General features: G+C 36.8%; 1 protein-coding gene across 1 annotated transcript in view; it reads right to left on the bottom strand.

The window, feature by feature from the left end:
* Positions 1-13,340, bottom strand: part of LOC127520219 (uncharacterized) — a 101,105-nt gene that overhangs the window by 74,468 nt on the left and 13,297 nt on the right. Inside the window, exons 4-8 of the mRNA XM_051908162.1 lie at positions 9,855-9,959; positions 7,603-7,707; positions 5,669-5,753; positions 2,423-2,618; positions 500-2,327 (exon numbers count right to left, since the gene is read on the bottom strand). Of these exons, the coding sequence (XP_051764122.1) occupies positions 500-2,327; positions 2,423-2,618; positions 5,669-5,753; positions 7,603-7,707; positions 9,855-9,959 (2,319 nt within the window). The remainder of the gene's footprint in view (positions 1-499; positions 2,328-2,422; positions 2,619-5,668; positions 5,754-7,602; positions 7,708-9,854; positions 9,960-13,340) is intronic.

Raw genomic sequence — 13,340 nt, 5'->3', positions numbered from 1 at the left:
AATAAAACAGGAAAATTTAAGTTTTAAAAGTGCTTTTCTATCATCTTGATGAGTGTCTTAAGGTGGATAATCTTGGGATTAATGTTTTGAGCATTTGAGGTTATGTAAGAGTAAATGTTCTTCATAGCCAAAGTTGAAGATCATTGCATACTGGAGTGGAAATATCTATGAAACAATGTGTTTTATAATAACATGATGTGCTTCTTCCATAGCTAACTGATAAGCTTGTTTTGCTGAAAACAGAAATATCTACATAAAACATACATGTAAATATAATACAATATTAGAATTACACTACTTCCAATGGACTGCATTCTTTAAAGAAAAAGATAAACAAAATGTGTCATAATTTAACCATAAAAGAGTTATACACTTATATATTGGTATATGGTTAACAATCACTATAGATCAAGGGTGCCCAAACACACTTAAGATCAATGTAGTTAAATGGAATTTTAATATGAAAGCAAAACATGAAAAAAATTATGAAATTACTTACAGAGCTCTTTTGGAGGTTTTGATAAGTGCTGATAATCTAATGAGACACTCATCTGATTTCTTGAATTTCTGAAGCTCAAACTCTTCCAGCTCCTCCTCTGATGTCAACAACACAAAGGCCAAAGCAGACCACTGGGCAGGTGAAAGGTCAGCAGATGACAGACTTCCTTCTCTAAGGTGGGCCTGAATCTCTTTCACCAGAGTTTGGTCATTCAGTTCATTCAGACAGTAGAACAGATTGATGGATCTCTCTGGAGACAGATTATCCTCTAATTTCTGTTTAATGTACTGAACTACTACTTTTTTGCTTTGGTCAATACCATCTTGCTGTGTCAACAGACCTCGTAAGAGTAGTTGATTGGACTGGAGTGACAAACCAAGAAGGAAGCGAAGAAAAAGGTCCAGGTGTCCATTGTCACTTTCAAGTGCCTTGTCCACTGCAGTCTTGAGCAAATCAAGCATGGTTTCATTTTTGTTTTCCTGTTCTGTAAATTCATGAACAAACACACTTTTCTTGTCAATGTCTAGAAACAGATGTGCATAAAGAGCTGCAATAAACTCTTGAATGCTCAAGTGAACAAAGCAGTACATGGTACCAAAAAGTATCCCTGTTTCCTCCTTAAAGATCTGGGTACACATGCCTGAGTACACTGATGCCTTATAGATGTCAATACCACAGGCTTCCAGGTCTGAATCATAGAAGATCAGGTTGTTTCTTTCCAGCTGATGAAATGCCAGTTTCCCAAGTGAAAGGATGGCATCTTTATCCCAGGAAACATCTGGTGCGTGGTTTCCATCATACTTTCGGTGGCTCTGCTGAATCTGAAAGCGGAGAAAGTGTGTGTACATCTGTGTTAGTGTCTTGGGAGTGTCTTCAGTATTTGATTCCTGCAGTGTTTTGGAGGAGTCATCAGCCTGATTGTTTTTTATATTATTTCTTTTCTCCTCCCAAATGTTCTGGAGAACAGTGGCTGATATCCAGCAGAAGACTGGGATATGGCACATGATAAAGAGACTCTTCGATTTTTTTATGTGATCAATGATTTCTTTGGCCTGATTCTTATCTGTGAATCTTTTTTTGAAGTACTCTTCCTTTTGTGCATCATTGAATCCTCTGACCTCTGTAACCCGGTCGATACATTCAGGTGGAATTTTACTGGCAGCTGCTGGTCTGGTGGTGATCCAGATCAGAGCAGAAGGAAGCAGATTTCCCTTTATGAGGTTTGTTAGGAGAACATCCAGAGAGGCTGGTGATGAAACATCACACCACGTCTCATTATCCTCAAAGTTTAGAGGAAGGCGACATTCATCCAATCCATCAAGGATGAACAGGACTTTGAATTTATTCCTTCTTATAATGTTCAGTTTTTTTGTCTCTGGGAAAAACTGACTTATAAGGTCTATCAAGCTTCGTGTTTCTTTCTCTTTTAAGTTTAACTCTCTGAATGGAAGAGGTAATATGAAGCTGATATCTTGATTTTCTTTTCCTTCAGCCCAGTCCAGAATAAACTTTTGCACAGAGATGGATTTTCCGATGCCAGCAACTCCTTTTGTCAGTACAGTTCTGATCTCCTTGTCTTGTTCAGGTGCTTCAAACAAATTTTTGCATTCAACCTGTATCTCTTGTAATTCATGATGCCTGGAAGCAACTTCAATCTGTCTTATCTCATGTTCAGTATTGACCTGTTCACTACAACCCTGAGTGACATAGAGATCTGTGTAGATGTTATTCAGAAGAGTGGAGTCACCATGCTTTGCAATTCCTTCAAACACACATTGATACTTCTTCTTTAGGCTACATTTTAGCGGATGAATGAAGGCCAGCTCATCTAAACACCAGAAAATAAATATTAATATTTTTATCAGAATTTTCTCCACTACATTTTAAAAGTGACAAAATGAAAGATGGTTATAAGTATCTTACCTTCTAGAGTATCAGCAGCTTCATCTTGCTTCATCTTTCTCAGGAAGTAGAGTGTAAGATCAAGAGCTGCTTCCTTGATACTGCATCTATCCTCATTATAGTCCTTCACAAAGCATTGCGTGCTATCTTTTTGTAATATTTTCTCAAACGTTTTCAGTTCATTTTTCAGAAATTTGATTATTTTGCCCTCAAGGACCTAGAAAGCAAGAAAAAGGAGAAGTGATTAGTCAGTGGAGAAAAGGGGGAAACGATTAGTCAGTGGAGACGTCAGTAGAGTGTAGTGTTTGCTTAATACCTTGTTTCTGTTTAGAATATTTTGTGCTAGGAACGATTTATTTGTTTACTGATTATTTCTATTTTCTACTTTCATTATTATTTGTATTTTGGCTGCACTTATTCGTAATTAGAATAATAGCTATTGACTATAAAGACCCTATTTTTTTATTTGTATTGCTCCTTACTGCACCCCCCGCTGTAGTTTCGATTTCAGTCATTTGCGTGTTATAGGCTTTTGGTGTGCTAATTGTAAAGGCATCCACAGCTGTAAGTGTTGATAGGCTGTATATTTATTTGATAGCCATTCCACTCCAGCAGAACGCTCAGCATCCTCGTGTGAAGGCCAACGAGTCTACCTGCGCAAGGACACAGACAAGGCACTAAAGCATCTCTTTTTTTCCCCTTTCTGCTCCCACTATCTTTCCTCTTTCTTTCCCCACATTTAACATGTGCTTTTAACACATTCCTGTTGTCTCTCAACAGCACACTAACATCACAAGCAAAAGACACCGAAATCCTACTAACCAGCATTCTATCTGCACCTCCTCAAGTACACCTCTCTCTATTTCTGTGGACCTCTGGAATTGTCAGTCAGCTGTCAACAAAGCTGACTTCATTCCGGCTGTTGCTACTCAGTCAGCTCTTAGTATCTTGGGCTTGACTGGGACCTGGATTCAGCCAGAGGACACAGCAACCTCTGCTGCTCTCTCTAACAACTTCGTCTCTTACACCCCCTGTCAGGTTGGGAGGGGTAGGGGTACCAGTCTTCTCATTTCTAATAACTGGAAATACTCTACTAAAAAAGGCCTTCTGAAGCAAAACGATGCGTTTGTGTAAAAAAAATATATATATTCAGATATATATTATATATGTATATTATATTCATTCATTACACACAGACTGATATATTTCAGATGTTCATTTCTTTTAATTTTGATGATTATAACTGACAACTAAGGAAAATCCCAAATTCAGTATCTCAGAAAATTAGGACCAATACAAAGAAAGGATTTTTAGAAATTTTGGCCAACTGAAAAGTATGAACATGAAAAGTATGAGCATGTACAGCACTCAATACTTAGTTGGGGCTCCTTTTGCCTGAATTACTGCAGCAATGCGGCGTGGCATGGAGTCGATCAGTCTGTGGCACTGCTCAGGTGTTATAAGAGCCCAGGTTGCTCTGATAGTGGCCTTCAGCTCTTCTGTATTGTTGGGTCTGGCATATCGAATCTTCCTTTTCACAATACCCCATAGATTTTCTATGGGGTTAAGGTCAGGTGAGTTTGCTGGCCAATTAAGAACAGGGATACCATGGTCCTTAAACCAGGTACTGGTAGCTTTGGCACTGTGTGCAGGTGCCAAGTCCTGTTGGAAAATGAAATCTGCATCTCCATAAAGTTGGTCAGCAGCAGGAAGCATGAAGTACTCTAAAACTTCCTGGTATATGGCTGCGTTGACCTTGGACCTCAGAAAACACAGTGGACCAACACCAGCAGATGAAATGGCACCCCAAACCATCACTGACTGTGGAAACTTTACACTGGACCTCAAGCAACGTGGATTGTGTGCCTCTCCTCTCTTCCTCCCTGGTTTCTAAAGGAAATGCAAAATTTACTTTCATTAGAGAACATAACTTTGGACCACTCAGCAGCAGTCCAGTCCTTTTTGTCTTTAGCCCAGGCGAGACGCTTCTGACGCTGTCTGTTGTTCAAGAGTGGCTTGACACAAGGAATGCGACAGCTGAAACCCATGTCTTGCATACGTCTGTGCGTAGTGGTTCTTGAAGCACTGACTCCAGCTGCAGTCTACTCTTTGTGAATCTCCCCCACATTTTTGAATGGGTTTTGTTTCACAATCCTCTCCAGGGTGCGGTTATCCCTATTGCTTGTACACTTTTTTCTACCACATCTTTTCCTTCCCTTCGCCTCTTTATTAATGTGCTTGGACACAGAGCTCTGTGAACAGCCAGCCTCTTTTGCAATGACCTTTTGTGTCTTGCCCTCCTTGTGTAAGGTGTCAATGATCGTCTTTTGGACAACTGTCAAGTCAGCAGTCTTCCCCATGATTGTGTAGCCTACAGAACTAGACTGAGAGACCATTTAAAGGCCTTTGCAGGTGTTTTGAGTTAATTAGCTGATTAGAGTGTGGCACCAGGTGTCTTCAATATTGAACCTTTTCACAATATTCTAATTTTCTGAGATACTGAATTTGGGATTTTCCTTAGTTGTCAGTTATAATCATCAAAATTAAAAGAAATAAACCTTTGAAATATATCAGTCTGTGTGTAATGAATGAATATAAAATATACAAGTTTCACTTTTTGAATGGAATTAGTGAAATAAATCAACTTTTTGATGATATTCTAATTATATGACCAGCACCTGTATACACCTAGAAAAAAGAAAGTCATGTACACCTAGGATGGCTTCAGGGTGAGTAAAGCTTGGGGTAATTTTCATTTGAAAGTGAATTAATCCTTTAACTGCATCCTACTGAAAAAAAAAAAAAAAAAATTCTCTATACTATTACTTTTCCTTAATCCCTCCCTGTTCTAGCTTGAACTTTTCTGAACGAGGTCTGAAACTTTGTATTATGGGCACTTCTCTTGTTTATTTGGCTCTTTTTGATGAGTTTCTTGTAGTATTCCTCATTTGGATAAAAGTGTCTTCTAAATTAATACATGTAAATGTAAAAAAAAAAAAAAAAAAAAAAAAAAAATGAGAGACACAACAACAAAATTTATCCAAATCTTACACTCACATTTGGTCAAAACTATTTAATCAATACATATTTATAAAAATGAAAAACATACATATTCATTAGCTTTCATTCTTTCATTCAAATTCTAATCGGCCCTTAAAAGGAAAAGTAATTTTAAGTAATTGAATTGAAGAACTTTGTTCAATAACCTATTTGTTTGTTATAATAAACATTTTAATTAGACATTTATGAAAATGTGTATTTTCCTACCTGGAAGATCCACAGAAGATTGTCTTTGAAATTCTTTTGGTTACTGTGAGTGTGAAGGTCTGAATCTAATGTCTCATACTGAACCCTGTTAACAAATAAAATGCAGAATTTGCAGGCAAAATATTAGAGAAATCTCCTGCATCTAACAAAGAAAAAGAAAGCATTAGCTGTACATTTCTTAAATATAGAATCTGGGTACCTATTTTTTCTTTAGCTCTTTAGTTTCTGTCAGTCCTCATGGCAGAAAAAACACTTATTCAATGAATAACATATAGCCACGAGACAAAAATTTCAAAACAAAAATTTGAACTCACTCATAAGGAACCGATAAAGCAGACTATGCAAAAAGGCATAGTGATACAGCATAAAAACCTGTGCACTTATCTTAGATGTTGATTTTCAGAGGATTTCTGAAAGTGTGCTGCACTGCTAAGGCAAATGCTATCAAAGTATTTTGAGGGTTGAGCATGCAAGCTCATTGGCTACTGATACAGCAGGAACCAATCACCTGTGCCCTATAGATAACGATATGATTTATCTTTTAAGGCTGTTATTTGTCACCTATGGTATCGATTTAGTATCAATATCAAGGTATTAGATTCTTGTATCATAACAAAGGCAGAGTTGTGGTATCAAGCCAACCCTAATCAGCAGACTTTAAAGTTAATGGGAAATGCAATTTTACAATGCAATAACAACAGCATATCAATGAGACACAAAACATATCTGGCATTTATTTTAATGAACTAGCATATAACTAATAATTATTAATATATAACTTATTAGTATATAACTATCCTTATTAATTCTCATCTTTAAAATCACCTTCAAAATCATTTTGTCATTAATTGTAATAATCCAGTGAGATTTTTGTATGCTCAAGGAGTCTGACAACAGCCAGTATGCTCATCATCATCGAATCCATCTGTGATTACATGAAGAAACAGATGAAACTGAGACAAACTAAATCCAGAACAACTGTGGCCGTGTCTCCAAGATGCTTGAAGAAAATTAACTGCAAAGCGACCTGACAAACGATGTGCAAGTGTGCCTGGACAAGAGCTGTTATAAATGCAAAGGGTGGTCACACCAAATATTGATTTGATTTAGTTAATAGAAGTTAATTGATAAATAAAATCCATTTATATCATAATTTTTGAAAGCATCCTCACTTTAAAGCATTTTTACACATGTGCATAAAACTTTTCACAGTTCTGTAGCCTTGCAGATAGGTTTCTTCCAGCGTCTTCTGGATCGTTGCCACAGTTCTTCTGGATTTAGTCTGTCTCAGTTATATCTGTTTCTTCATTCTTCATGCACATAGTGCACTAGATAGAGGATAGGGAACGATTTAGACAGTGTTAAAATGCTTTCCATTGATGCAAATGAAATCCGTTTTTGCATTAGTGTCACGTGAATCGCCACAGCGCAAGCACAGTCTGCTCCGGTCCAGAGACACGAGAGCAGAGAGCAGATCATACGTGCGAGTCGGAACAGACCATAAAATGTTCAGACACATTTGAATTCTACAATGTTATAATTTAAAACAATATGGAGGAGAAACATTTAGAGATTATGAGGAAAATTGGGTTTTACAAGATCAACGGCTCTGGCTAAGCTGTGATCGAGGCGAAACTATTTTTTATTTTGAAAAAAGGGGAGGAGCTTCTAGATATATCCCACCCTGTCTTCCTGTATCATTGGAAATTACATCAATATTGAATAAAGCTGCGCATTCCAAGGCACTTCAGATTTTTAATGTGAACTCCACAGTATATTTTGTCTATATTTTGTCAATAATTTTGGAGAAACACATGAAATATATTCTTGTAGGTGCAGTTCTTCACTATATTGAAGCTGCTAATCCAGTACAACAAACACAATAAACACAGAAATTAGCTAACAGAGCAATGTAATGTAAACACATGAAATACCTTTTGGTAGCTGATGGTGGTTTCTCACTTATCTGCGGTGGCTCATCCATTGAAAGGTCACTCTTCAGAGACACAGAGCTGAAAACTTCAGAGTCTGATCTTTCACTAATGGCACAAAGACCAGAGAAAAAAAAACAAAAAAAAACAACATCAGTCTCATTTGAAGAGATTGAAAGTAATTAAATACAATATAGCTATACATTTGTCTTTCTCACTACTATGATTGGTTGTAATTGTGTTTTTGTGTGTGTGTGTGTTTTTTAGGGGTTCAAGCGCATAGCTCTAAAACCCTATAGTAATTGTTAAGTTTAACAAGGATCAGCATTCTCCCCTACAAGTGATCGGGCAGACCAAGGCCTGTATGTATAAAGCCGCTCAGAGTAAAATGTTAGTCTTAAGTGTGTCAAAATTCTAAGAATGACGTAATTTTACTCTTATTCCTAGACTTAAGAATTAGTATGATTCATAAAGGTTCCTAAGTGTCAAGACTAGGTCTCAGCTCCTAAATTATTTAGGAGAGCTGGAGAGGTCTCCTAACCCAGTCAGGAGTAACAAGATGGCAGCAGAGAAGAGGAGACACATGCTTTCCAACGAAGATATGATGTATTGGAGTTATATGATGACATGGAGTTGATAAAATGATTTTAACTTGATTGACAATTCTTTTTGTAACTGACCTAATAAGAAATGTAATAACTTAAATAAATATAATTAATTTAATAAATATTACTTAAACAATAATTAATACGTTTAATGCATTTTAATACATTTAATGACTTTGAATAAACTTTGAATAACTTTAAATGTAATAACTTCTCCCACTCTACAAATCAATGCTCAGACTGTAGAAATTAAATAGTAATTACCTTTTTTGGTAACTGGAAAAATGCAGAAGTGCACCAGTGATGACTTGGACCCATCAGTCCACAGTAAACAGGCTCTTAAATAGTACTATTGCTAAACTTACCACACCAAACATGCAAGTGGCTAAAAATGGTGTGCAAAGTTTTCTTTACTACAATTTGGCTTAAACCATCAAAATATGAGGAAAATATTTTTATTTTTATGTATATAACTAATAATTATTAGTATATAACTTATTAGTATATAACTATCCTTACTGATTCTCAACTTTAAAATCACCCTCAAAATACTTTTGCCATTAATTGTAATAATCCAGTGAGATTTTTGTATGCACAAGGAGTCTGACAACAGCCAGTATGCTCATCATCATCGAATCCATCTGTGATTACATGAAGAAACAGATGAAACTGAGACAAACTAAATCCAGAACAACTGTGGCCGTGTCTCCAAGATGCTTGAAGAAACCTAACTGCAAAGCGACCTGACAAACGATGTGCAAGTGTGCCTGGACAAGAGCTGTTATAAATGCAAAGGGTGGTCACACCAAATATTGATTTGATTTAGTTAATAGAAGTTAATTGATAAATAAAATCCATTTATATCATAATTTTTGAAAGCATCCTCACTTTAAAGCATTTTTACACATGTGCATAAAACTTTTCACAGTTCTGTAGCCTTGCAGATAGGTTTCTTCCAGCGTCTTCTGGATCGTTGCCACAGTTCTTCTGGATTTAGTCTGTCTCAGTTATATCTGTTTCTTCATTCTTCATGCACATAGTGCACTATATAGAGGATAGGGAACGATTAAGACAGTGTTAAAATGCTTTCCATTGATGCAAATGAAATCCGTTTTTGCATTAGTGTCACGTGAATCGCCACAGCGCAAGCACAGTCTGCTCCGGTCCAGAGACACGAGAGCAGAGAGCAGATCATACGTGCGAGTCGGAACAGACCATAAAATGTTCAGACACATTTGAATTCTACAATGTTATAATTTAAAACAATATGGAGGAGAAACATTTAGAGATTATGAGGAAAATTGGGTTTTACAAGATCAACGGCTCTGGCTAAGCTGTGATCGAGGCGAAACTATTTTTTATTTTGAAAAAAGGGGAGGAGCTTCTAGATATATCCCACCCTGTCTTCCTGTATCATTGGAAATTACATCAATATTGAATAAAGCTGCGCATTCCAAGGCACTTCAGATTTTTAATGTGAACTCCACAGTATATTTTGTCTATATTTTGTCAATAATTTTGGAGAAACACATGAAATATATTCTTGTAGGTGCAGTTCTTCACTATATTGAAGCTGCTAATCCAGTACAACAAACACAATAAACACAGAAATTAGCTAACAGAGCAATGTAATGTAAACACATGAAATACCTTTTGGTAGCTGATGGTGTTTTCTCACTTATCCGTGGTGGCTGCTCCATTGAACGGTCACTCTTCAGAGACACAGAGCTGAAAACTTCAGAGTCTGATCTTTCACTAATGGCACAAAGACCAGAGAAAAAAAAACAAAAAAACAACAACATCAGTCTCATTTGAAGAGATTGAAAGTAATTAAATACAATATAGCTATACATTTGTCTTTCTCACTACTATGATTGGTTGTAATTGTGTTTTTGTGTGTGTGTGTGTGTTTTTTAGGGGTTCAAGCGCATAGCTCTAAAACCCTATAGTAATTGTTAAGTTTAACAAGGATCAGCATTCTCCCCTACAAGTGATCGGGCAGACCAAGGCCTGTATGTATAAAGCCGCTCAGAGTAAAATGTTAGTCTTAAGTGTGTCAAAATTCTAAGAATGACGTAATTTTACTCTTATTCCTAGACTTAAGAATTAGTATGATTCATAAAGGTTCCTAAGTGTCAAGACTAGGTCTCAGCTCCTAAATTATTTAGGAGAGCTGGAGAGGTCTCCTAACCCAGTCAGGAGTAACAAGATGGCAGCAGAGAAGAGGAGACACATGCTTTCCAACGAAGATATGATGTATTGGAGTTATATGATGACATGGAGTTGATAAAATGATTTTAACTTGATTGACAATTCTTTTTGTAACTGACCTAATAAGAAATGTAATAACTTAAATAAATATAATTAATTTAATAAATATTACTTAAACAATAATTAATACGTTTAATGCATTTTAATACATTTAATGACTTTGAATAAACTTTTAATAACTTTAAATGTAATAACTTCTCCCACTCTACAAATCAATGCTCAGACTGTAGAAATTAAATAATAATAGCCTTCATGTTTTTCAAGTGCATAAAGCATCGCGTGATGGTAAAACTCTTCATTCTGAGCAACTTTGCCTCTAGGACTGTCATTGTCCATCGAATCATTCGTTAAATATTGAAAATTATTTCAGAAACCAACTTTGGCGAACTAGTCCAAAGTTTTTGGCTCAACCTCGATAAAACCACTGCACAATTCTCGGGACTCTCAATAGTTATCAAAAAATGTTGAACTTTGGCTTTTGGATAGCTATAGCAGGATCGTTTGAGAAACAGGCATGGCCAAGTCTACCCAAAAGCCTATCGTTCCTAAATGGAAACTCAGAACTTCGCATCATTACGTGAGCACTTACGACACATGATTCTAAAGAAGCATGCATACTTTTATGGAGAATCCCATGAAATGGCTGAAAGTGTCCCTCTTCCTGCCTGATATTCATTTGGTGAACCAGTCGTAAGTTTTTGGCTCAACCGTGATAACTGTTAAAAAGCTTTACAAACCATATATTTCCTATGGTTTTGCCTGTAAAATTGCCTGTAAATGGTCTTTTCCATGTATGATCGAGATGGTTAAAGGCTTGCTAAATAAAACTAAAAATCTTTTTACGTATATGGTATATGCTTAAAGGCCTTAAAAAGCTTGAACCCCATTAATTGCTGCTTGCAGCTCTATATTATATATATATATATATATATATATATATATATATATATATATATATATATATATATATATATATATATATATATACACACACTCACAGTGGGTACGGAAAGTATTCAGACCCCCTTAAATTTTTCACTCTTTGTTATATTGCAGCCATTTGCTAAAATCATTTAAGTTTATTTTTTTCCTCATTAATGTACACACAGCACCCCATATTGACAGAAAAACATAGAATTGTTGACATTTTTGCAGATTTATTAAAAAAGAAAAACTGAAATATCACATGGTCCTAAGTATTCAGACCCTTTGCTGTGACACTCATATATTTAACTCAGGTGCTGTCCATTTCTTCTGATCATCCTTGAGATGTTTCTACACCTTCATTTGAGTCCAGCTGTGTTTGATTATACTGATTGGACTTGATTAGGAAAGCCACACACCTGTCTATATAAGACCTTACAGCTCACAGTGCATGTCAGAGCAAATGAGAATCATGAGGTCAAAGGAACTGCCTGAAGAGCTCAGAGACAGAATTGAGGCAAGGCACAGATCTGGCCAAGGTTACAAAAACATTTCTGCTGCACTTAAGGTTCCTAAGAGCACAGTGGCCTCCAAAATCCTTAAATGGAAGACGTTTGGGACAACCAGAACCCTTCCAAGAGCTGGCCGTCCATCCAAACTGAGCTATCGGGGGAGAAGAGCCTTGGTGAGAGAGGTAAAGAAGAACCCAAAGATCACTGTGGCTGAGCTCCAGAGATGCAGTCGGGAGATGGGAGAAAGTTGTAGAAAGTCAACCATCACTGCAGCCCTCCACCAGTCGGTGCTTTATGGCAGAGTGGACCGACGGAAGCCTCTCCTCAGTGCAAGACACATGAAAGCCCGCATGGAAGGACTCCAAGATGGTGAGAAATAAGATTCTCTGATCTGATGAGACCAAGATAGAACTTTTTGGCCTTAATTCTAAGCGGTATGTGTGGAGAAAACCAGGCACTGCTCATCACCTGTCCAATACAGTCCCAACAGTGAAGCATGGTGGTGGCAGCATCATGCTATGGGGGTGTTTTTCAGCTGCAGGGACAGGATGACTGGTTGCAATCGAGGGAAAGATGAATGCGGCCAAGTACAGGGATATCCTGGACGAAAACCTTCTCCAGAGTGCTCAGGACCTCAGACTGGGCCGAAGGTTTACCTTCCAACAAGACAATGACCCTAAGCACACAGCTAAAATAATTAAGGAGTGGCTTCACAACAACTCCGTGACTGTTCTTGAATGGCCCAGCCAGAGCCCTGACTTAAACCCAATTGAGCATCTCTGGAGAGACCTAAAAATGGCTGTCCACCAACGTTTACCATCCAACCTGACAGAACTGGAGAGGATCTGCAAGGAGGAATGGCAGAGGATCCCCAAATCCAGGTGTGAAAAACTTGTTGCATCTTTCCCAAAAAGACTCATGGCTGTATTAGATCAAAAGGGTGCTTCTACTAAATACTGAGCAAAGGGTCTGAATACTTAGGACCATGTGATATTTCAGTTTTTCTTTTTTAATAAATCTGCAAAAATGTCAACAATTCTGTGTTTTTCTGTCAATATGGGGTGCTGTGTGTACATTAATGAGGAAAAAAAATGAACTTAAATGATTTTAGCAAATGGCTGCAATATAACAAAGAGTGAAAAATTTAAGGGGGTCTGAATACTTTCCGTACCCACTGTATATTGCCTGTTCTGTCTTTCAATAGTGAATTTATGCACCCTAGTGGCTTCCTGTGTAATTGTATTAATGAAAATGAAAATTTAATGAACATGAACTTGCATTATAATAATTAGATTTGAACATATTGTTAATGAATCCTTATTGATTCTCAACTTTAAAATCACTATTCAAAGTCTAAATTTATTGTATTGTTCAACGTACACTATACTGTAAATGCACCAATGTTTTGATTTTGTTTTTCCCTTTATTA

The sequence above is a fragment of the Ctenopharyngodon idella genome, chromosome 10 (genome assembly GCF_019924925.1).
Source record: "Ctenopharyngodon idella isolate HZGC_01 chromosome 10, HZGC01, whole genome shotgun sequence".
Classification (NCBI taxonomy): Eukaryota; Metazoa; Chordata; class Actinopteri; order Cypriniformes; family Xenocyprididae; genus Ctenopharyngodon; species Ctenopharyngodon idella.
The sequence above is the reverse complement of the archived record's forward strand: the minus strand, read 5'-3'. Positions and strand labels throughout refer to the sequence as shown.